Source organism: Lacerta agilis, chromosome 16, assembly GCF_009819535.1.
Source record: "Lacerta agilis isolate rLacAgi1 chromosome 16, rLacAgi1.pri, whole genome shotgun sequence".
Classification (NCBI taxonomy): Eukaryota; Metazoa; Chordata; class Lepidosauria; order Squamata; family Lacertidae; genus Lacerta; species Lacerta agilis.
The window spans coordinates 32223148-32245199 of NC_046327.1; the positions used below are offsets into that span (position 1 = coordinate 32223148).

The following is a 22052-nucleotide window of genomic DNA, read 5'->3' on the forward strand; positions in this document are numbered from 1 at the left end:
TAATGCCTTGCTGGCTGGACAGGGCTCTGGTAAAGTATTCTATACGATTCTTCTGTTTAGGCCTAAGAACATGGTGGCTCTAACTTGGGTTAAGTGGAAGGGAACAATGCCTTTTTAATGGAGCGTCCTTAACATTTGCTTGGGATTATAAAGTACAAAACTCCCCCAAATCCTTGAAGGATATAAATACAGTGTTGCTCTTGATGGTCAAACTAGCTGCACAAGTAGTGAGAGCACACTGGGAACACAAAGACTGCCTATGCCAGGTCACCTTTTCTAGTCCAGCAGCATGTTAAGCAGGGCATGAAGGCCAACGCACTCAGCCCCTGGCCTGTTGTGTCCTTCTCAGCAACTGTCTCTGAACATGGAATATCCATTTAGCCAATATAAGGAATTGGGACATAGGGAAGGAATGAAGCATAACAGTGTTTGATGACTGCTCCATAGCACTTTATAGTGTTATGACCAATGGCTACAGATCAGCACACTAAACTATGGCTAGAAAAATCATGAATGGGGAGAATATTATTATGATTATTGTTGTTGTTATTGGATCTTACTTCACCATCTGGTCCAATTGCTGGTGTCTGTCCTTCTGCAGTTTCAGCCTTCTGGGAATAAAGGAAGAACATTAATCCTTTGTTAACAGGAATAATAGCAAATTGCATTTTTAAACACTGTATCTACTTAAGACACTTTTATCCCACTCTTCAGCCAAAAAAGGCTCCTAGCCGTGAGCGATAAAACATTTCTTGCCTTCAGCCTTACAATTTAAGACATGACATGAAAAGAAAAGAAAACGGATTGTGACGGAGGAGGTAAAAACAACAATGTACTTCAAGCAGAAGAAGAAGAGTTTGGATTTGATATCCCACTTTATCAGTACCCGAAGGAGTCTCAAAGTGGCTAACATTCTCCTTTCCCTTCCTCCCCCACAACAAACACTCTGTGAGGTGAGTGGGGCTGAGAGACTTCAAAGAAGTGTGACTAGCCCAAGGTCACCCAGCAGCTGCATGTGGAGGAGCGGAGACACGAACCCGGTTCCCCAGATTACGAGACTACCGCTCTTAACCACTACACCACACTGGCTCTCAAGCAGCATTTCTTTTAGTTACAGAGTGCAGTGACCAGCTAGAATGGAAAGATGACAAGGAGAGGAGCAACCAAAGTTGCTGGTCCTTCAGCTGAAGCTGTGGGATACTTCTGATATATCCCATGTGCCCCTGCAATGGGTTCCCTATCCTAAGAAACTGGCATTTATTCCGATCATGTAGAGCAAGTCCTTGATCAGGACTCCCCTGGAGAAGTTGCTGAATCTTGTCCACCAGCACAAAGACAGCCACATGGGAGAAATAAATTTCCAGAGGCAATGTGTGTACAGTGGCATCTTGATATGAGAGAAGTGTCCACTGATGTGGCCTAGAATAGAAACTTTCCCATGGCAATATGTGTTCCAAAGCTTGGGCAAGAACCATTATTTCTGCTGTCCTGCTGGAGGCGACAGATGCCATGGTGAAGCAGAACTTCTCAGTAGGAAGAGTGGGGATGTGTCTTGAGCATTATCTATCATTGCTCCCTTATGCTGAATCCTGCAAGTGGAATGTAGATGGCTTTTGTCTTCCTTGACCCATGATCCTTCAGGTGGGTCAAAACGATCTGTAGGTCATGGTGGACTTCATGAAAACAAGATGACTGGCTTAATAATTGTCAAGTTAACTGTACACATTGACTTAACTATTCAGTTTGATCCCCTCTGAGAACTGCAGTTTCAATCACTGCTAGTGCATTTAAAATGCCTTCTCCTTCTTAATCAATCTCCTCAGTATAATCCAGGCATCCCCAAACTCGGTCCTCCAGATGTTTTGGGACAACAATTCCCATCATCCCTGACCACTGGTCCTGTTAGCTAGGGATGATGGGAGTTGTAGTCCCAAAACATCTGGAGGGCTGAGTTTAGGGATGCCTGGTATAATCAAAGCCATCATGTGCCCTCTGGAGGCCCACATTTGACACCGCAGGGCTAACATTTGTAGGTGATAATGGTGCTGGCTGGAGAGCATGTCTGCAGTGAGTACAGGAAGAATCCTGGATGGTTTTGTACTGAAGACAAGAGCCACTGCGATCCTTTGTAAAGTAGGTGCAGCACTATGAGGATCTCATTCCTGGTTGTGGCTACAACATCAACCATTGCGGTCAACCAAGAAACACTATCAGCTCCCTGACAACATGCACATTGACAGTAGAGAAGGAGGAGGATAGAATTTGCCTCCTGACCACCCTGACATAATGCTGTCATGATGTAATGCTGAGCATAGTTTTGGAGACTATCACCCCTTTTCCTGTAGGAGCATGGGAGGAGGGGAAGTGGAGTAAAAAAAACAGGTAATAGCAGAAGATAGGCAACAAACAAATGTAGAATGATAAGAAAGTATTTCCTCCTCCTTTGCTGAAGAAGAGGCAACTGGGACCAGGAGAAAACAAACAAGGGAGTAACAGAATGGAGGAGAAACAACAGGCCTGAGTCCCAGGAATAACACACAGGAGTAGCAAGTAGGATCTGCTCCAAGCAAAGGCAGAAAATGAACTGAAGGACCAGGAAATGTCTCCAGGAAAAAACTGTTCCATGTGATTCTTGCCTTCCAAATCAATAGTGGGAACCGTAATCCACTTGGATACACCTCCCATGCTCAACTGAGAATGGGTATAAAACTTGCTTATTGCATTACCAAGACCCACATTACAAAATTTTAAAGATACAGTACAAATAGAGCAGAAACATGTTCCAAGGCAACATATAGAAAATTGGAAGCTTTAAAGGAAACCATTGCACACAAGAAACATCTATGTTCCTTAAAGCAGGAGGTTTTTGAGACGGGAACACAAAGTGGCTGCTTGCTATGGGAAAGGGATTTGGTGCAAGGTATTTCCTTAGATTTCCAGAACTGGCTATGGCATCATGTTCAACATAATGTAAGTACAAATCTTCAGAAAAGCTTCTATAAATTTATGTTCTGTTGGTATCTGACATCTAAGGCTTAATCACATTTATAGATGGTTAAGGAACATGTTGAAGAGCTGGTATGTTTTACATATTCTGGACCTTCTAGGCAACTTCAAAAGATGACATGAGAAATCTATCAGGTTATGACCGAACAGTTAGATCCTTTAGTCATATTATTTGTCCATGAAAAAGGACTGGTTTTAACATAAAATGTTGAAATGGTATTCTATTTAACAACAGTTGCTTTGTGGGTGTTTTATTTATGGATATTGTGTGATTGTTCTGATCTGCTATGATATCAATACTATGTTGTTTATGCCAAAAAATAAAATAACTATTCAGAGAATTGGAGCCTGCTCAGAGGCACACAACCAAAGGCCTGTTGAATCAGAAATGAAATGTGAAGCATCTTCCAACCCAAATGCTTATACGAAGTTTGCATTTCATCAGCATGATTGATCATACCAAGTTAATGAACTCCAGGTTACCTTCTTTTTCTTCTTCTTCTTTTTCTCCTTCGCAACTTGGGCAGCCTTGTGCTGTCTCACCAGCTCTGTGAGGTTGGCCACATATTCATCTGTTTGCTGAAGCAGGTAGGCTAAGCGCTTATCTTTCTTTTGATCAATTAGCTTTCGGTACCCTTCTTCATCTTCAGCCTTTTAAAAAAAGATGCTTTAAATTAGGAACAACAGTTATTTAAAACAAAGTGTACCAAACTGCAATCTACAGAGCTCAGCTGGGTAAAGTTTATGCCTGAAACATCTCTAGCTTACCATCAACCTGCGCATTCTCTCCTTCTCAATCCTCTCATTCTCCTTCTTTTGCTCACGCTCAGTATTGGCATGGTAAGTGGCCACAGCCTTTGTAAGCTTTTGAATCTTCCCTGTGACAGATCGGTGGTATTCTTTAAAATCCTTGGCATGCTGAAGAATGCTATTGAGGTACTCCTAAAAGGAAATGTAATACAAAAGGGATTAATGAATTTATACACCTGTGACAGAGCCTCTTAAGACTGTTGGCAATCTACAACTGTGATATCAGCCATCACAAAATTCCCATTATAAGTGTATTCAATTGCATCTTGAGCCCAGTGACATTCTTAGCTGTTGCAAATGTTCTGCAGGATGTTACTGCTTTCAATAATTTAGGTTTCCTTCCTCTAGCCAAAATCTCAATTTCTGCTTGTAATTTCCTTTAGTCTTATCTCCACAAAGCCAGAAGCAGCCAAACAGAGCACTCAGGTTGAGACAACCTCCAGAGAAACCCAATGTACACCGAGATGCCCATAAACGCCTTATGAGGACACCGAAATTGTTTGTGAGGTAGGTTCAGTCATGTGAGAATGGTAAGCCAAAGGATACTCAGTGAATCAAAAATATCTCCTCCTCAGCTGCAGAGAGTGGCCAAAGGTGAACAACAAGTGAGCATGACCCTATCCAATAGCTAGTGAGATGCAGTGGAAAGAGGTTTGGGATTGGATTATGAAGACCTGGGTTCAAATCTCTACTTCATTGTCAAACTCACTGGGTATCCCCTCAGGGCATTCACTTTTTCTCACCCTGTAACCGAGGCATAGGAAAACTCCGGCCCTCCAGATATTTGGGAATACAATTCCCATCATCCCTGACCACTGGTCCTGTTAGCTAGGGATGATGGGAATTGTAGTCCCAAACATCTGGAGGGCCGGAGTTTGCCTATGCCGGCTGTAACCCACCTCACAGGGTTGTAGTGGGAATGCTACTCAACAGTCCTAAGCAAAACGGTGCAGTGTATTCTTATTTAAGATTTTAATCATAGTCTATGTTTAGGCAGTTCCAATACATGATAATCTGAAAATACAGGAACTGTTTTAGTAGCTAAGAAGTTTATTGTAGAGAACGTTAGAAATCTCATCTACCTTCCTCTCTGGATAAACAGGCCGGCAATATGCTAACTTTTTATGCTAAAGAAATTAGACCTACAGCAATGGATACCAAAGATGGATAACGCCATATTTTCAATAGCTGTTTGAGCAGTGATGCACCTAGTTCTTCACCTCCATTGTTGCCATGCATTTTACTTCCCTTTATCTCTTCTCTTAACCCTCTAGCCTTCTCAACATTTAGGAGTGATTTCAACCCCAACCCCATCACCTAATTTTCCTTCTCCTCATTCAAGAAATTGGTGGGGTTACTTTGCTTGCTACATGTTAGTTACCTACAAAAATGCAGTAACTTCATGTAGAAAAATAAAATGGAAACACCCTCCTCTACACACCATCTCACATAAAAACAGAAGAATTGCATGCCTGATGTTTTTGCCGGCGTTTCCGTTCTTGTTCAATCTTCTGCTGTTTCTCCAGCTTCTCAGTGATGCGAGCTTCCCGCAGGGACTGCCGTTTGCTACGTTTGTATGCCTTGGCGTTCAGTGCTGTTTCCAGAGCAGTATCTCTTCTCATGCATACCACAACTTCTTGACGCAGCTTTGGAACAACAATTTTAAAAGAAAGAGTCAATTCTTATCTGAAAGTTGAGAAAGGAGTGGACTAAGACATCCACCTGCACGCTGTCACAAAGCATGTACCTGCCAAGTATATCCAAAACAGCACATTACAAGAAGGTATTTTTGCAATTGTCTTTTGTAGTGGCTTTTCAAAAGAGAAAACAAAGCATTAATTGCGTTAGCATTAAACTGAGTGAATGGAAGTGCTAAACTTAAGGAGAAACTATACAACAAGGTATTTATAGAAATGGTCTCAAAGCCCCAGAATGGTTTAGATCTCAAATATATGTACACATTTCCTTAAAGGGATGGACAAAGTAAGGGAAATGAATCAGGAAGGTTACCTCTGGGGCCTATTCTCCAATATGTTTTAGGGCAGTGATGGCCAAACTTGGCCCTCCGGCTGTTTTGGGACTACAATTCCCATCATCCCAGACTACCAGTCTTGTTGTCCCAAAACAGCTAGAGGGCTAGGTTTGGCCATCACTGTTTTAGGGAATCCTTCATTTATCAGTCTCTTTAAGCAGGGAAAATGCACACATGACCCTGCTGAAAGGCTTGAGACTTATCTATAGACCTGAGGTTCCTTTGAACCTTAGAGCCCCTAGAATTCCATGCAAGGCAGAAGAACAAAGCATATATACATGGATAGCCACTTCAAATGATTTGATAGGACTGTTTGCTGAGGGTGGAAGGGCCCCACCCTTGCCTCTTTCCACCTGGCTTGGGGCGGGGCTTAACAGGCTTCACAAGGACTGCAGCTGCTGCTTAGCACCGACGGCTCCTCTTTTAAATTGTTTTTAATTTTTATCTGTGTTGTTTTAAATGAGACCATCTCGGAAGACCTGCCCCCTGCCTTACTGGCCCTTTCCCATCTGGCCTGGGAGAGTGGAGTGCTGACTGACTCCAACTACAAAAGCTGAGGCTGTTGAACAGAGTCTTGGGCTGGAGTACTGTTTATGGGGGGCGGGTTGAGAGAGCTGTTGCTGTTATTGACATTATTGTTGTATCTTTAGTTTTAGATCTTATGATTCATGTGGAAATTGTTTCCATTAGGTTGTGTACTTTTGATGTGTTTTATTTATTGTTTATGACTTTTGTTATGTTTGTAATTATGTAAATTTTGTCATGTTGTAAGCTGCCTTGAGCATAGTTTCAACTATGGAAAGGCGGCATACAAATAAAATGATGGTGGTGATGCTGATATTGCTCATTATTTCTATTTTGTTATTCAAGTAACTCCACCTGCTCCCCCCCCTTTTAACAGTACTTGGATGAGATCAACTACCCCCAAGGTGCCCTTCAAGAAGAGGAGTTGCCAAACACAACAGAGGAAGGATAGGTGAAAAGGAAAATCCAGGGTCTCTGAAACACCTTGATTCAAAGTGAGGCCTAGTCCAGGAAAGGCTTTTGGGGAATAATAATAATAATAATAATAATAATAAATAATGTTAATAAAATAATAATAATAAGAAGAAGAAGAAGAAGAAGAAAGCTAAGGATAAATTTTAAAAATGGCTGGGCTAGGCGGAAGATTATTGAGTGGGAACACTGGAGAAAAGAAGAATGGCATGGGGGAGATGCACATGGATTCAAGAAAGATATGCAGAAAACCAAACAAAATAATTTCTGGGGAAAGCAGAGTGGAGAAAGAAGACATAACAAGGTGGAGAAATGTGTAGAAAGAGAAGAAAATGCTGAAAGGCGAACAGAAAGGGAAAGAGGAGGAGCATGGATAAAAATGGGAGACAAAGAAACAGCAAAGAAATGGAAGAAAGGAAAAGAGGAGGAAAAGAACAGTAAGTGCATTTTGAAGGACTTCTCTACATAGGTATGGGTATTTATCTGGTCATTTTCTCTTCAAAAGGAAAGCCACTGAATTGCCACCTGTTTTAACTATCTTATGATATATAAATATGAGGCAGACATAAAGAGAAAACTATTCCAATTCATAACACAGAGACATATTTGCCTAAGGCACAAACAAATTCCGGCACTTCAAGCCAAACAGGTAGGCCAGATTCTAAAAGACTACCCCACCAAGGTAGTATTGGCACAAGTTAGCACCTCTTGCTTTCAAGATATGTTTCTATGAATACAAAACAGCACTGGCACTCCTGACAATTGATTTGGTCCTCCATATCTAAACAAAAAATTACCAGATAAGCAAGTAACTGACCCTGGAAGGCCAGGAGATGGTTGTCACATTTTAAGCTTCTGATTTTATTGAAATGAAGCTACTCAATCAGAAATGCTGCCTCTTGTACGTTTCCATTAAGTTAGGAAACCCTGGAGTAAAAGATGTGATTCTGATTTCCAAAATAGTCTTGAGCAACAGGAGTTCCAGTTATGGAACTCAGCCTACCTGTCTCTGGAAGTTAAGCAACCGTAGTGCTTTAAGTTCAATGGTAGCTTTGGTTCGCAGGTCACCAGCCAGTGACCCAGGAAGGTTTTCAAGTTCTTGTATCCTGTGAGCAATGCGAGCCTGCAGTCTGACACAGTAGATTAAGACAAACAGTGCATTTGTTTAGGTCTTTTATCATGTCTAAACAAGAGATATCAGATACAGTGGTTATCTACCAAGGGGTCAGGAAGTTAAAAGAAAGGCAACACAGGTTCAAGATAAACCTAAATCCACCCCACTGCAAAGAGACAAAGCTGTAACACTTGGCTTAGGTCAAACACAAGTTTGCTAACAACATTCTCCAGCTGTTCCAGCATGAGAGCACAATAAAGACCAAGGCTAGAATAGTGCTAACAGGCCCCCAAAAGTCACTTCACTGAATGCAGCCTTTATTCAAGTCAACCTGTTGCCCAGAAGCACCAGTGAAAACAGTTAAGATTGTAGTAGCTACATTTTTACCTGTACTCCCTCTCTTGAAGGATTTCAACTGGGTCAAGTCCTCTTGGTTTCTGGATTGGAGTGATACGATTTTGCTTCTGGTGGAGTTGCACCATTGGGGCAGGTTGGGCTGGTTGTCCCGGTGACTGAGTTTGGGGAGGCATTACAGGGGATGCTGCTGGAGGTACCGCCGGAGGTGCTGGTGAAGGACGGCCTGTTGGCTGAGGAGGAATCAGTTTCTGAGGTGTGCTAGTAGGGGCTGCAGCATTTGCCATTGGTCCTATAGAAGAACGTTGGTAGGAAGAAGGCTGTTAAAGACTCCCTCGTATAAGAGCCTGATATAAGCACATATGAACGGAAAGACTGCAGTGTTCAAGGACCGATTTCTACATTTAAACAGCTGAATAATAGTTTTGTTTTGTTATAATTTAACCCAACCTTCCTGCAAGCAGCTCAAGACAGGAGATAGTGGTGTTCTGCTCCCCTGCTCATCCTCAGACATCTTATGAAGTAAGCTGAGAGAAAGTCAACCACTTGCCACTGTGGCTTGCTATGGCCTCTGCTGTATACTTACAGACCTTGTGGGCTCTGCAAGATCTCCGTCCTTCATGGCGTAGTGTGTTACCAGCTGTTTTCATGGTAACTATGGTCCCAGCTGCCCTGAGATCATTGACAATTTCCCCCAGTGTAGTTCTGGGCTGCTTCATCACCGTTCTCATGATCACTGCAACTCCACGAGATCAGATCTTGCATGGAGCCCCAGACCGAGGGAGGTTGACAGTTATTTTGTGTTTCTTCTGTTTGAGAATTATTGCACCAACTGTTGTCACCTTCTCACCAAGCTGCTTGGCAACAGTCTTGTAGCCCAGTCTAGCCTTGTGCAGGTCTACAATCTTGTCCCTGACATCCTTGGACAGCTCTTTGGTCTTGGTCATGGTGGCTACTTTGGAATCTGCTGGATTGATTGCTTCTGTCGACAGGTGTCTTTTGTACAGGTACTGTAATGAGCTGGGATTACAGGTAAAACCTCTCCCTTACAGCAGGAGCTTCTAATCTCAGCTCATTACCTACAGTGAAGATACTAGGTAGCCTGACATCTGGCTAGTTGATAGGGGATTAAATACTTATTTCACTCATTATAATGCACATCAATCTCTGACTTTTGTCTTCTGGGTTTTTGGGGTTTTCCTGTTGTTCTGTCTCTCACAGCTACAATAAACTTACCATTAAAATTATGGACTGGTCATTTCTTCGTCAGAGGGCCAACAGGCAAATTTAGCAGGGGATCAAATACTTTCCCCCCCTCACAGTATCTGCTCATCTGGTTTGGGAGAAAAACCTAAATATTGCTCTATGGCTGGGAGGAATGGATCCAAAAATACTGAACATAAAGGAATCTAATGAGAAGCTGGCAAAACCAGCTACATGAAATCTCTGATACACTAATAACACCTTCAGCAGTTTGCACAGCAGCTCCTCTTACTAGCACCAAACTGCCACCTTGTTCTGATGGCCTCAGACGGCTACTACCCATTTTCCTCCTCAAACTGTATGTTACAAAAGGGAGTTTGGATCCTGCTGAGGCAAGTCCCAGAGCCTTTTTAAGTGAGTCAAGCAACTATTTTGCTAAACACAAGTACAGAACAAAAAGAAAGTGGTCTGAATATGTTGAGGTTTTCAGGAGTTGATCTTATCCTACTTGAAGATAACTCCATTTGTCAAACAGAAGTTTCTCCTTTTTTGCCAATGAATATTGTTCTTTAACATATCAGTGACAAATTACCTCAACTTTAATACAATAATCCCCAGAAGTTGACTTTCCAATGTGTTCCAATGTGACCTGGAGTTTCTAATGGTACTCATACCTTCCAATGGTGGAAGTTATAGAATTTCTGGATTTGAAACATCAAGATGGCTGAGGAGTTCTGTATTCTTTTTCAACCACATGGTGCTGCAGACTAGCTTGGAGCTGTTCAGTTTATGCATGGATGGCAGAATCAAGCAAGTCAAAAGATATCCTAGTTAAAGTTTTTTAATCCCATGATTTGAAACCCACTTTGCAGTTATTTAAAGCATTTGTCTTCAACTACTACCCAAAGGCGGATCACAACAGCTTGTCCTAAAGTGGGTCACCACTGGCACCACAACAGTCGGGGGGAGGGGGAGAAGGGGAGCTGGGATGAGGTATCAGACAGAGATGTCATAAAAATAAACTTAATAATAATTCATGCACAAAAATTAGAACTGAAATTCAGTGGGTTTTCAAACATCTGAAATGATATTTTAATATTTCTGAACACATATCTTAAGAATTATCACTTTCAGCTCAGAAAAAATGTCCAAATTGGTATCACTGAAACAATGTGATATGGCATGGATTATATAGGGGTAGCCATACTAGTTTAATGTAACAAAACTCGACAAAAAGCGCAGTTGCATCCTTCAAATTTTTTATAGGATTTTGCTGTTCATGCAAAATGTATTTCCAATATACAAATTAAACAAAAAGCTAAACTTCAATTAATCCTGCCCTCACAAAGGTCTTACCTTCAGGCCAGGGCTTTGGGGGTCCACCAGGGGGCTGCCCGGGCATTCCTGGAGGAACTCCTGAGGGTCCAGGAGGGGGCATGTTAGGCCCTCCCATACCTGTGCATACATTGGACAGACACATACACACAGAGTAAGGTTTTTCTTCATCCACCGTTTGTATCACTCCTTAAATGGGAGAGGGAGAAGGAGGTCTGGCTCTAGCAGAAGTGGGTTACTCTGTGGCCAATCACCCCAGAATAATGCACTTAAGCTTATACGTACCATGAGGTCTGTTGTAGTTCGGAGGTGTTGGTCCAGGTGCAGGCCCTGGTCCTTGCACTGGTCCTGTTCCAGATACAGAAGGTGGAGGTAGAGTTGGCATTTGCTGCTGCATTCCAGGCATTGGCCTTTTCCCCTGCACGGCCATGTGAAGATGGTCAGGTAAAGGCTGGCCTCTGGCAAGCATCTTGTAGGCCATTATCTGAGCCCTCAGTTGATGCAGCTGATTCTGGTTAAAAGGAGTTGGGCCACGATTCTGCTGCCCTAGCGCTTGGGGGTCAGTACCATCTAATGGGACTCCTCCAGGACCAGAGGGTATCTGGGGGCCAGAAGAAGGACCATTAGCTGGAACTGGACTCGATGCATGTTCAGAACCACCAAGGGGAGAAGGGTAACCTAGAGAGAAGAGTGTGCAGAAAGAGGGAGAGAGATCAATCTGCTGTAATCAAGCTTTAAATACAATTATATTTTAAACATGCTGTTGCATTTTACAGATACTACATTTATCTATTTTTAAATAGCCATTTAAAACGAGAGATTTATTCAAAATATTTCTTACCCACACTTCACTGTAAGGTTCCAAGGTGGGATACAAAATATAATATACACCTGTTTTCATTTAAAAACACACACCATAATAATGCCAATATTTGCTAGGAATAATGAGCATAAATGTTTCAAATGTATGCTGAAAGTCTACAGAGGAGGTTCTCAGTCACATCAGTAACAGAAAGCAGTTGCAGTGCTGTTGCTGCCTGCTAAATCTGCCCAGTTGTAAAAGCAGCAACTTCTCCAGTACCACCAAAATTGAAACTCTTTTTCTTGCTTAAAAACAATCTCAAATTCTTTATATCAAGAATACAGAGTTAATCTGCAATCTGATCCACATTAATCTTAAAGAAAGCAATACCTTGAGAATGCTGATCCATTGGACTAGGAGGAGGTCCCATTCCTGTGTGCCCACCAGCCCTCATTCCCATGCCCTTCATTTGGCTGTAACGAGGATCCTCAGATATTCCCTTCTCATGCATGGAATCCATTGGCTGCAACAACAATATAAAACCAAATATCGAAAATCCATTTAAATAGCTATTTCATTGGAACAGTTTCTAAGTGTGCACTATATGAAACCAATGGGATGTACAAACCAGCTTACTGAGAACTGCTACTACACACATTTCAGTGAACATTAAAGTTCCGTTTCTAAACACCTGTCGGTTAAGGTGCTTTTGCAGTGTGTGTGACTTAGGTAATAAGCATGCCCACCAATAAGCATGCCCATCAACACTGCTAAGTTTCTACCTTCTTTCAAAAATGTACAAGATGGCCTAATTTTAAAAGATGTATGGACGTTTCACATAGCAAGATAGCAATGAAACACTTTTCAGAATGGAAGAATTGCCTGAAACATTGGGGGTTAACACAATCTGGAAAAAGGAAAGTCTCAGTACCACGTAGAAACAGTCACCTTATGTGGTTAAAACCAGAGAACTAAAATATTAAATTTCTAAAGAATGGACCTGCAAGGGGAAGGCTTCTACTTCTTATGCTGAAACATAAGACTGAGAAGAGATGTGCTACATTTTATTGGGGAGGGGTCGTTGAAAGAAGGAAGATTGCAACAAATATCACTTGTTTTTCCACACCAGGAGAGCACAGCAGTGTCATTACCGTATATACTTGCGCATAAGCCGACTTTTTCAGCCCATTTTTTGGGCTGAAAAAGTCGCCCTCGGCTTATGCGCAAGTGAGGCGGGCGGTGGGGAAGGAAAAGCAGAGAGAAAGAGCTTCTCTCCGCTTTCCTATCCCTCCCCCCACCCCACCGGGAAATGTGCAGGACGGGGGCATCTTCTCCGATCCCGTCCTGTGCGTTTGCAGCTGTCTGCGAGGTGGTTGGGAAGGAAAAGCGGAGAGAAAGAGTTTCTCTCCGCTTCCCCACCCCACCCCACCAGGAAATGCGCAGGATGGAGATCTGAGACGCGTCTGCGAGGTGGTTGGGTAGGAAAAGCGGAGAGAAAGAGTTTCTCTCCGCTTCCCTCCCCCCCCCACCCCACCAGGAAATGCGCAGGATGGAGATCTGAGACGCTCTTCTCCGTCTTCTCCGATCCCCGCATGATCCCATCCCGTGCGTTTGCAGCTGTCTGCGAGGTCCTAGCGCCTCCAGACACAAGCTGGAAGGGTAAAGACGCCTCTGCCTCCACTCACCAGCAGAAAGGCACAGAATGGAGGATCGGAGAAGCACTGCACAATGCTTCCCCCTCTGTCAGTTGGGGGGGGGGAGAGAAGTGGAGAGAAGCTCTTTCCTGCAAAAGGCACAGGACAGGATCAGAGAAGCTGGGGGCACTGGCTTGCCAAGGGTTAAAAAAGATTGAGTGGGATTCCTAGAGAGGTCAGGAAATACCAAGCCCACCTACAAAAGGAGGAGGGGGCCTTTGTCTCTCTCTTCTGCATGTGCTGCATCCCTGGCGCCTCCTGAATCCAGTGAGTCTCTGCTCATCTTGCAAAGGGTCCATTGGGGAGAAGAGGGGGTCCCTGGGATGAAGGGGAGGGTGCAGGGAGGACCCCCAAGTCAAGGAACAGAGCCTCTTGCCCCCCTCCTCTCTGCAAAGCCCAGGAGGAGGCAAGGTCACAGGAGCTCTGCAACTCTTATCTTCCTTTGGATCCATTCACAGCTTGGCTGTTTGGGAAGGGAGGGGGTCTTTGGGGAGGGAAGAAAAGGGCCTGAAAATAAAACCCCCCAGACACAGGAATCAGTCCCATTTATTGATAGAGGTTGTAGGGGGATGGAAATATTGGACATAAAATACACCAAAGAAATAAAAAGGAAAGCCTAACTGTTGGAAGAGGGGAGGGGGCAAATAAAAGAAAGCGCTTATTCCTGTGGTGCAGAGTCAAGCCTATGGAACTCCTTGCCCCTGTTTTTCTTTGAAATAAATATTCAAAAACATTTAATCTACTGATGTCTCAATTAATGTAATTTTATTTATTTTTATTTTTGAAATTTACCAGTAGTTGCTGCATTTCCCACCCTCGGCTTATGCTCAAGTCAATAAGTTTTCCCAGTTTTTTGTGGTCAAATTAGGTGCCTCGGCTTATATTTGCGTCGGCTTATACTCGCGTATATACGGTATATATACACAAAGACAAAGCAATGTTGTGGTTTATTACCTTATGCATCTGATGCATGTTGTCCTGAGAATAACCTCCGGGCCCCTGTGGTGGTATAGGGTGTCCTGCTGATGGTGGCCCGGGGCTGGGGCCCATCATGCTATGTGCAGAACCTGGAGACGGTCCAGGGCTGGGGCCCAGCATAGCACCAGGAGAAGGTCCAGGCCCAGGAGAAGGCCCAGGACGAGGCGTTCCTCCCATTGGAGGATCAGGAGTAGACATTTTCAACGATGTTGTTCAAGATAGTATCCTAGGGCAAGATAATTCATTATTAGTGAGAAACAAAGCCCCCAAACCATTTGTGTTTCATTGTCAGAGGAAAAATACATAATCAGTGGTTCAAAGCACAACATAGTTATGTGCTGCTCTGGAAACATCACCATTTGTGCTTAGGAAAAAGGAAAAAAGAGAGAGAATAAGTGGAGTACCTTTGGATAATGTAATATGACTGGGACTTGCTTCCACCCCATCCATGGATCGGGGCCTTTATGCTCACAGGAAATCTTGCAACCAGGTTAATGTGATGCAGATAAACAGGCTTTATTTCCTGGTGTACGTGTATTTGCTTCAAAAGCCCCCCTTCCATTTCTCCCAGCATAGCCTGTTCAGATGTCTCCGACCTGTCACTATTTCATGGACAGCCCTTCCATGTTCTTCACAGAAGGAAGCTGCATTATCTGCATCTCCCCACGCCCCCGGCTGAGTAAAGATGTGTGGCCTTCTTTCCTCGCCTTCCCCATAGTCCTTGTCAGTAGCGTTTTCAGCCAGCTGTACCTCTTACCCCATTCGCCTCCCTGCCACTCCCCAGTTGAATCGCAGCTCACCAGCTGACATCATTCCTAGGAGCTACTGGCTAAAGGCAAGCCCTGCCCACACAGTGCCACAAGTCCTTTCTTCCAATTTCCCAAAGCCTACACAGCAGCATCCTACTATTAAGGTTATTAATGTACAAAACACCAGCTGGCTTTTGCTTCTTCTGTTTCCTAAAAAAGATACAATCTGATACCATTCAATTGATATTGTTACATCAGAACAAAGGATAACACCAGCTCCTGGCTAGAATCCACTTCCTTCTCTCATCACCCAGTACTAGAAAGCAGGGTCAGTCACCTCAGGATAAGCCAACATATTTCTCAGTCCCTCCTTTTTGTCATTAAATCTTCTGGATAGACACCAACAGAGGGTTACTGTGGCTGTTGTGTCCCAAGCCCTCCAGGACTTTAGATGAGAGTTAGGAAGTGTCTGTACAGACACAGACAGCTGGAGTCTGCCTTAGGGATCCCACATTCTCCAGCAAGGTCTAGATAGAGCCCAGTCCAAAGAAGAGAAATTTTCAATACACCATGAAAAAGTGCCAGATCCTGCTCTTGAGACAAGGACTTGGGTTTTGCATGCAGAGAACTTGAATCCGTTCCTTCACCATATCAATTGGCCAGGGTCCATCCATGTCCTCTAAACTTCCAGGTACTGCTATTGTGTCAGCACACTCTGGTATTTGCAGTCTCTCTGCCCAAAGGGTATACAACTCAGGTACATTTATTTTATTTTGTATACATGGCAAGTGGCTACTGAGTCCTGTCACATTCACACCATATACTAAAAGTGCTAAGATACCACTTTAAACAATCAAGCTGAAGTGCCCACCTGAGGAACAAGAACTCCACAGGAGTAAATGGATACACAAGTGAAAGCTACTCATCACGAGTCGACAAAATCCTCAGGCAACCTGGAGGACCTTTAGCTCCAAGCACAAGGTGATACCTCGTTTTAACACACGTGCATAAAAAACCCAATGAACCAACCATGAGGACCCTAGCTTTTTCCACTATCTAAAAAGTGTTAGCAACATGAAGTTTTAGTTAATTTAACAACCTCTTTTCCATTCCAAACTATAGAAATGCTGATAAGTAACACACAATCTACCCAAAATAAAACCCTGAAATGTATTTTGTTGAAGTCTCTCATTTTAAAAAACAGCTGAAATATACATGATTTTTTTATCCTTTAAGTTCACCTACCTGTGAATTTCAGGTTGTTTGTTAACTCATAGCAGTTGTCCACCGTGGCAATGAGCAATTTCTTTGAAACGTCAGTATCTATTCCAATGCTGTTGAAAAAACCACAACTGCACTTACTTTTCTGTTTAAAATCTATACACCCTAGCATTTCAAGGATGCCAGCTGCCTACCAAAAAATCAACACAGCAACCTAATATATAAATGTTATATATAGTCAAAAAAAAAAATAATAAAAAAAAATCCTTCCAGTAGCACCTTAGAGACCAACTAAGTTTGTTCTTGGTATGAGCTTTCGTGTGCATGCACACTTCTTCAGATACACTGAAACAGAAGTCACCAGACCCTTATATATAGTGAGAGGGTGGGAATGGGTGATTGGCTGATGGGTGTGGTAAACCTGTTAACAAATGCAATTGGTCTTACAGGAAAAAGCGAGAGGCTCAGTGGATTACACCACAGGGCCACCCGCGTCCCTCTCCACCCGCAATATATAAGCTAATTGCCAAATGGCTCCTTAAACCTAGGTTACAGTCACCACAACGGAATGTCTAGGTGTCCCTTTTTGCGGTGGCATTTCTTCTTATTCGTTTCATTTCTAGACCACTTTATATTTTAAAGAGAGAAAAGAAATCTCAAAACATTTTAAAGGTAAAGGTAAAGGGACCCCTGACCATTAGGTGCAGTCGCGGATGACTCTGGGGTTGCAGCACTCATCTGGCTTTATTGGCCGAGGGAGCCGGCATATAGCTTCCGGGTCATGTGGCCAGCATGACTAAGCCGCTTCTGGCGAACCAGAGCAGTGCACAGAAACGCTGTTTACCTTCTCGCTGGAGTGGTACCTATTTATCTACTTGCACTCTGACATGCTTTCGAACTGCTAGGTTGGCAGGAGTAGGGACTGAGCAACGGGAGCTCACCCTGTTGTGGGGATTCAAACCGCCAACCTTCCGATCGGCAAGCCCTAGGCTCTGTGGTTTAACCCACAGCGCCACCCACTTCCGCAGTTTATAACACATTAAAACAAGCCCATTGCCATAAAATGTGCTCCCCACTCCTACACTGCACTATGCATAAATGTAATAAGAGTAATGCTTCTGTTACAGTTTTGAAAAGGAAGACATAAACATATTCACTTGTACCAAAGGAGGCCTAAATTCAAATATTTATTTATCAAATAATTTATATTCTGCCTCTCAGCCTCATATGAGCCCCCAAGGCAGCTCAAAACTGCAGGTTAAAATAATAATACAGCATTAAAATATAAATAAAATAAACGAGAGAACTAAATGCCAGAATCAAATCAAATTAAGTTCTCAAAATTTGCCAGCCGCATTTTGCAACTGGTGTGTGAATCCAATTACGACCACATGGGAGATGCCTGGATGCCAGGGTGGTGACTGACATCTCCATCTGACTGGCTCCTCTAGCTTTCTTAAGCAGGTAAGTAGAAGAGCTTATTCATTGCATTTATATCCCACCTTTTCTCCAGGTAGTATAGTACATGGTTCATCCCCTCCTAAATTAATCCCTACAATGATCCTATGAGGTAGGTTTAGAGGCTGTAACTGGCCTAAGATCACTCAGTGAAGTTTCATGAGTGAGTGGGGATTTGATCCTAGTCTGACACTCTAGCCACTAAACCCCACTGGCTTCCTTGAGTACTTCTCTTATGGGTCAGCTATCTAAATTCAGTAGGTAAATAAATATGGGGAAAGCAAAATGTCACTTAGAGCAAGATCTGAAATATTTTCCTTGAAGCTTGAATTTGTTTTATTCTGGATTGTTTTATTTGATGTTTCAATATGTTGTAAGCTGCTTTGATATTTTTTTCCTTAAAAACAAACAATAAGAAACTCCACAGCAAAAAGGGTGCCTAGACATTTCATTGTGGCAACTGTAAACTAGGTTTAAGGTGCCATTTGAAGATTAGCTTATATATATGAGTTTCTAACACTGCTGACTATCATTCTTCCAAATGTGCCAAGCAGTGTTCAAAATTAGCCAGGCGCCAGGTGCATTTTGCACCTGGCTTTCAACCAATTGTGACCAAGTGAAGAAGCCTGGGCATCAGGATTGTGCCTGGCAGCTCCACCATCGGAAGCTGCATTCCTGGGGATCATTGGATCTGGACTGTTTTCACACACAAATACCCTATCCTGTAAAATTCTATCCATTATATTTTATCTGCACAATTGGATTGGATTTCTGGAATCAAAATGCTTTTTGTGCAGCCTAAGCAGGAGCAGTCACCACTAAGAAAAAGAGGTAGGAATAGGCCAATATATATGTGGACTGTCCCTGGATCAAGTGACTTTTCTTCTTTACATTTTCAAAGTTCTTAACCTAGCTCAAAGTTGTCATCTGAACTAGCCAGATGTTTAACTGAGAACCAAGCACAAACAGTCCATCATTTGAATAATAATAATAATAATAATAATAATAATAATTTTATTATTTATGCCCTGCTCATCTGGCTGGGTTTCCCCAGCTACTCTGGGTGGCTCCCAACAGAACACTAAAAAGAGAATAAAACTTCAAAGATTAAAAACTTCCCTAAACAGATGTCTTCTAAAAGTCAGATAGTTGTTTATTTCCTTGACATCTGATGGGAAGGCGTTCCACAAGGTGGGTGCCACTATCGAGAAGGCCCGCTGCCTGGTTCCCTGTAACCTCACTTCTCACAGGGAGGGAACCGCAAGAAGGCCCTCGGAGCTGGACCTCGGTGACCGGGTTGAATGATGGGGGTGGAGACACTCCTTCAGGTATACTGGGTGGGCCAAGGCCATTTAGGGCTTTAAAGGTCAGCACCAACACTTTGAATTGTGCTCGGAAACATACTGGGAGCCAATGCATGTCTTTCAGGACCGGTCTTATATGGTCTCGGCGGCCACTCCCAGTCACCAGTCTAGCTGCCGCATTCTGGATTAATTGTAGTTTCTGGGTCATCTTCAAAGGTAGTCCCACATGGAGCGCATTGCAGTAGTCCAAGCGGCAGATAATCAGAGCATGCATCACTCTGGCGAGACAGTCTGCGGGCAGGTAGGGTCTCAGCCAGCATACCAGATGGAGCTGGTAGACAGCTGCCCTGGACACAGAATTGACCTGCACCTCCATGGAGAGCTTTGAGTCCAAAATGACTCCCAGGCTGCATACTTTTAAAACTGTATTGCCCAAAAATGGCAACTATACATCCTGTTTTGGTGACTGTAAACTTGGTTTAAGAAGCCATTAGGCACCTAGCTTATATACCTGAATTTCTAACACTGGAACCAAGTACATGTGACATCTGTTTTGCAGCTTATACAATGGCCTGCTTCACACCTAATGCTAAACACAGTTTTAGGTTACAAGGATGGGGTGAACCAAGCCTAGGACTTGCTTATTAACCCCTCCTCCACCACGCCTGCAAGATTGGAAGCTTCCATGGTATAGCATTACATGTGAATTACAAATTGTAGTTAATGTCAACTACGACTAGCAAAAACAAGCAGCTTGACGTTGGCTTGTTTCATCTAAGCACAGTTAAGACTAACTGCAATATTTCTGGGTTTGGATGTCACAAACTACAGTTAGTCCAAAATGGGAGCAAATGCTTTTAGTGCCTCTTCACAGCTGCACTGGAGAAGAGAAGCAAACACAAGGCTTGCTCCTCATAAAGCTAAACCAATGAATCAGTGCTATGGATGAATGCATTCAGTACTATTATGTATTATTTCTGAGCCCCAATTATCTCAGCAAGGCAAATATTTCAATTTTCTGCAGAATTCTGCCAAAAAAGAGAGGAGTTAAAGAGTGGTTGGGCTGTTGACAAAGAAAACATTTCAAAAAGATAATGGGTAACTGTGACCCTTGGGTAAAGTGGCAAGGAGATACACTGAAGGAGCAAAGGAAATGGTGTGGGTGGGTCGGTGAATGGCACAAGAAATAAGAGAAATGCAATTTCCCCAGAAAAAGCAGGGTGGGAAAGAGCAGTGAGCATGTGGGAGAGGCTGAAAGGAAAAGGGCACTGTCTGTGAGGAGAGTCCGGAGTAATGGGAAGAATGGTTCAGAAGGGGAGTGCAAGAATGGTTCAGAAGGGGAGTGCTCATGGTTCAGAAGGGGAGTGCATCTGTGAAGAAAGAAGGATGCAGAACTCAATTTCCTAGGTTCCTTGAGAAAATGCTGGATGTGTCAATGGCTGGCTCCAGAAGGTGGCCAGACTAAGCAAATGCTGTAGCTCAGTAAGGGGCCTGTCATACCTATCATGCTGTCATCAAAAGAACAGCACAAACTTCCCTTTTGCTCCAATGTGCAGTGGAAAATAGCCTAGCTTACTGGTCCCCTGCACATAACAACTTTGGCAGGGTAAAGAAGGGCATTCTCATGACATGCTGGATGTCCAGAGAGAGTGAAAGCAGCATCAGTCCGTCATAATCGAAGCACAAGACAGAGAAAGTGACAAATAGTCACACAAATTCACACACTGTATAAACATAATGAGTACTTTGCAATTTGCAATGGACTCTGGAATGGAGAACTTACTCTGAGCAGCACTTCTAGGAATATTAAACCAGCATGAGGGAGGCTCATGCCATTTCTTTCTTTCTTTCTTTCTTTCTTTTTTAAATGAAGTTTTTCACAATAAAATAAGGCAATAGCTTAAAAATAAACAAGAAGAAAAAAGAGAACAGGAAAAGATACCTCTAAGAACCCGCACAGAGAGATCCCACTGCCTTGATGACATTCCTATTTTATTCAAGGCTTCCAGAAAAACCAAAGGGCAGAGGGGACTGGAGGAGAGTAAACAAGGGGCAAGCAAGCTGTGAAGGGAGAACAAAAGAAGATGAATATGCAAAGGAGTGAAGAGAACTAGGAGGGCAGGACAGAAAGAGCCTCCATCCCTAGCTGGCTATATGAGCCTGGAGATGGGTCACCCATTTATTTAATAAATTTATTTACCAAGATTCATTACATTAAAAAAAATCAATAAAAATACTAAATATCTTGTCCAATACCTTCAAAAATTGTAGGAAAAGCAACTGGGAAAATACTGCTATTGTACAAGAAACTACAAGGAATAACGATGGAGTACAGTAGTAGCATTAATCTGTCAGTCCTTGGGAATAAGGAAGTGTGTGAAGGAGATAGCTAGAGCCATGCTATAGTGCACAACAGGGTCAGGGAAGAGTCCTGTAAGGTCTCTAAGCAGCAAAACTAAAATTCTCATGTTCCTCTTATGCTTGTTATGTGTAAGGGTATACCGGTACACATGCAGCTCTTTTTAACAGTTACAGCATAAATGAAAGGTGTGTCAAGCAATCCTGAATATGCATGTTTGTTTAAGAGATAGATCAGACCAAGACACACTAGTCACAGCAATCCCAGCCACCAGTTGATACTAGGTGATCCATTAGAAATTGGCTATCTTCTACTCTGAATCAACAGTGATGCTACAGAGACCTGCTGATGCTAAGTGGAGGAGCAAGTGATCGACCTTCTCAGTGGCTGCTCAGACTTTGGAACTCCCTCTCTAGAGAAGTTAGACTGGCTCCCTTCTTGCTGTGCTTTTGTAAGCAGGTGAAGACTTTCTTGTTCCAACAAGCTTTCTGGAACTGACTGCTATTAATGAAAGGGCTGGTGCTGTGATGCTTTTATTGTAATTATCTGTATGTTTTTAATAGATCATATATCGAGAGAGAGCTTTATAGATATAGTTTTAATTCTATTACTGTTTAATTGTTTTTTAATAATTAGG

The 22052-nt window shown here is 42.9% G+C and overlaps 1 protein-coding gene across 16 annotated transcripts in view; it reads right to left on the reverse strand.

Annotated features, from left to right (window-relative positions):
- SMARCA4 (SWI/SNF related, matrix associated, actin dependent regulator of chromatin, subfamily a, member 4) overlaps positions 1-22052 on the reverse strand; it is a 64764-nt gene that overhangs the window by 41360 nt on the left and 1352 nt on the right. For 6 of the 16 annotated variants that reach the window (XM_033172927.1, XM_033172926.1, XM_033172925.1 and 3 more), the window contains exons 2-12: positions 16319-16407; positions 14301-14550; positions 12043-12175; positions 11136-11528; positions 10872-10970; positions 8346-8604; positions 7848-7974; positions 5289-5462; positions 3775-3948; positions 3490-3657; positions 561-611 (exon numbers count right to left, since the gene is read on the reverse strand). In XM_033172927.1, coding sequence (XP_033028818.1) covers positions 561-611; positions 3490-3657; positions 3775-3948; positions 5289-5462; positions 7848-7974; positions 8346-8604; positions 10872-10970; positions 11136-11528; positions 12043-12175; positions 14301-14522 — 1800 coding nt within the window. In that variant the 5' untranslated portion in view covers positions 14523-14550; positions 16319-16407. Of the gene's footprint in view, positions 1-560; positions 612-3489; positions 3658-3774; positions 3949-5288; positions 5463-7847; positions 7975-8345; positions 8605-10871; positions 11040-11135; positions 11529-12042; positions 12176-14300; positions 14551-16318; positions 16408-22052 lie in introns of all 16 variants that reach the window. The other 10 variants (XM_033172922.1, XM_033172921.1, XM_033172920.1 and 7 more) reach the window with 3 other exon arrangements.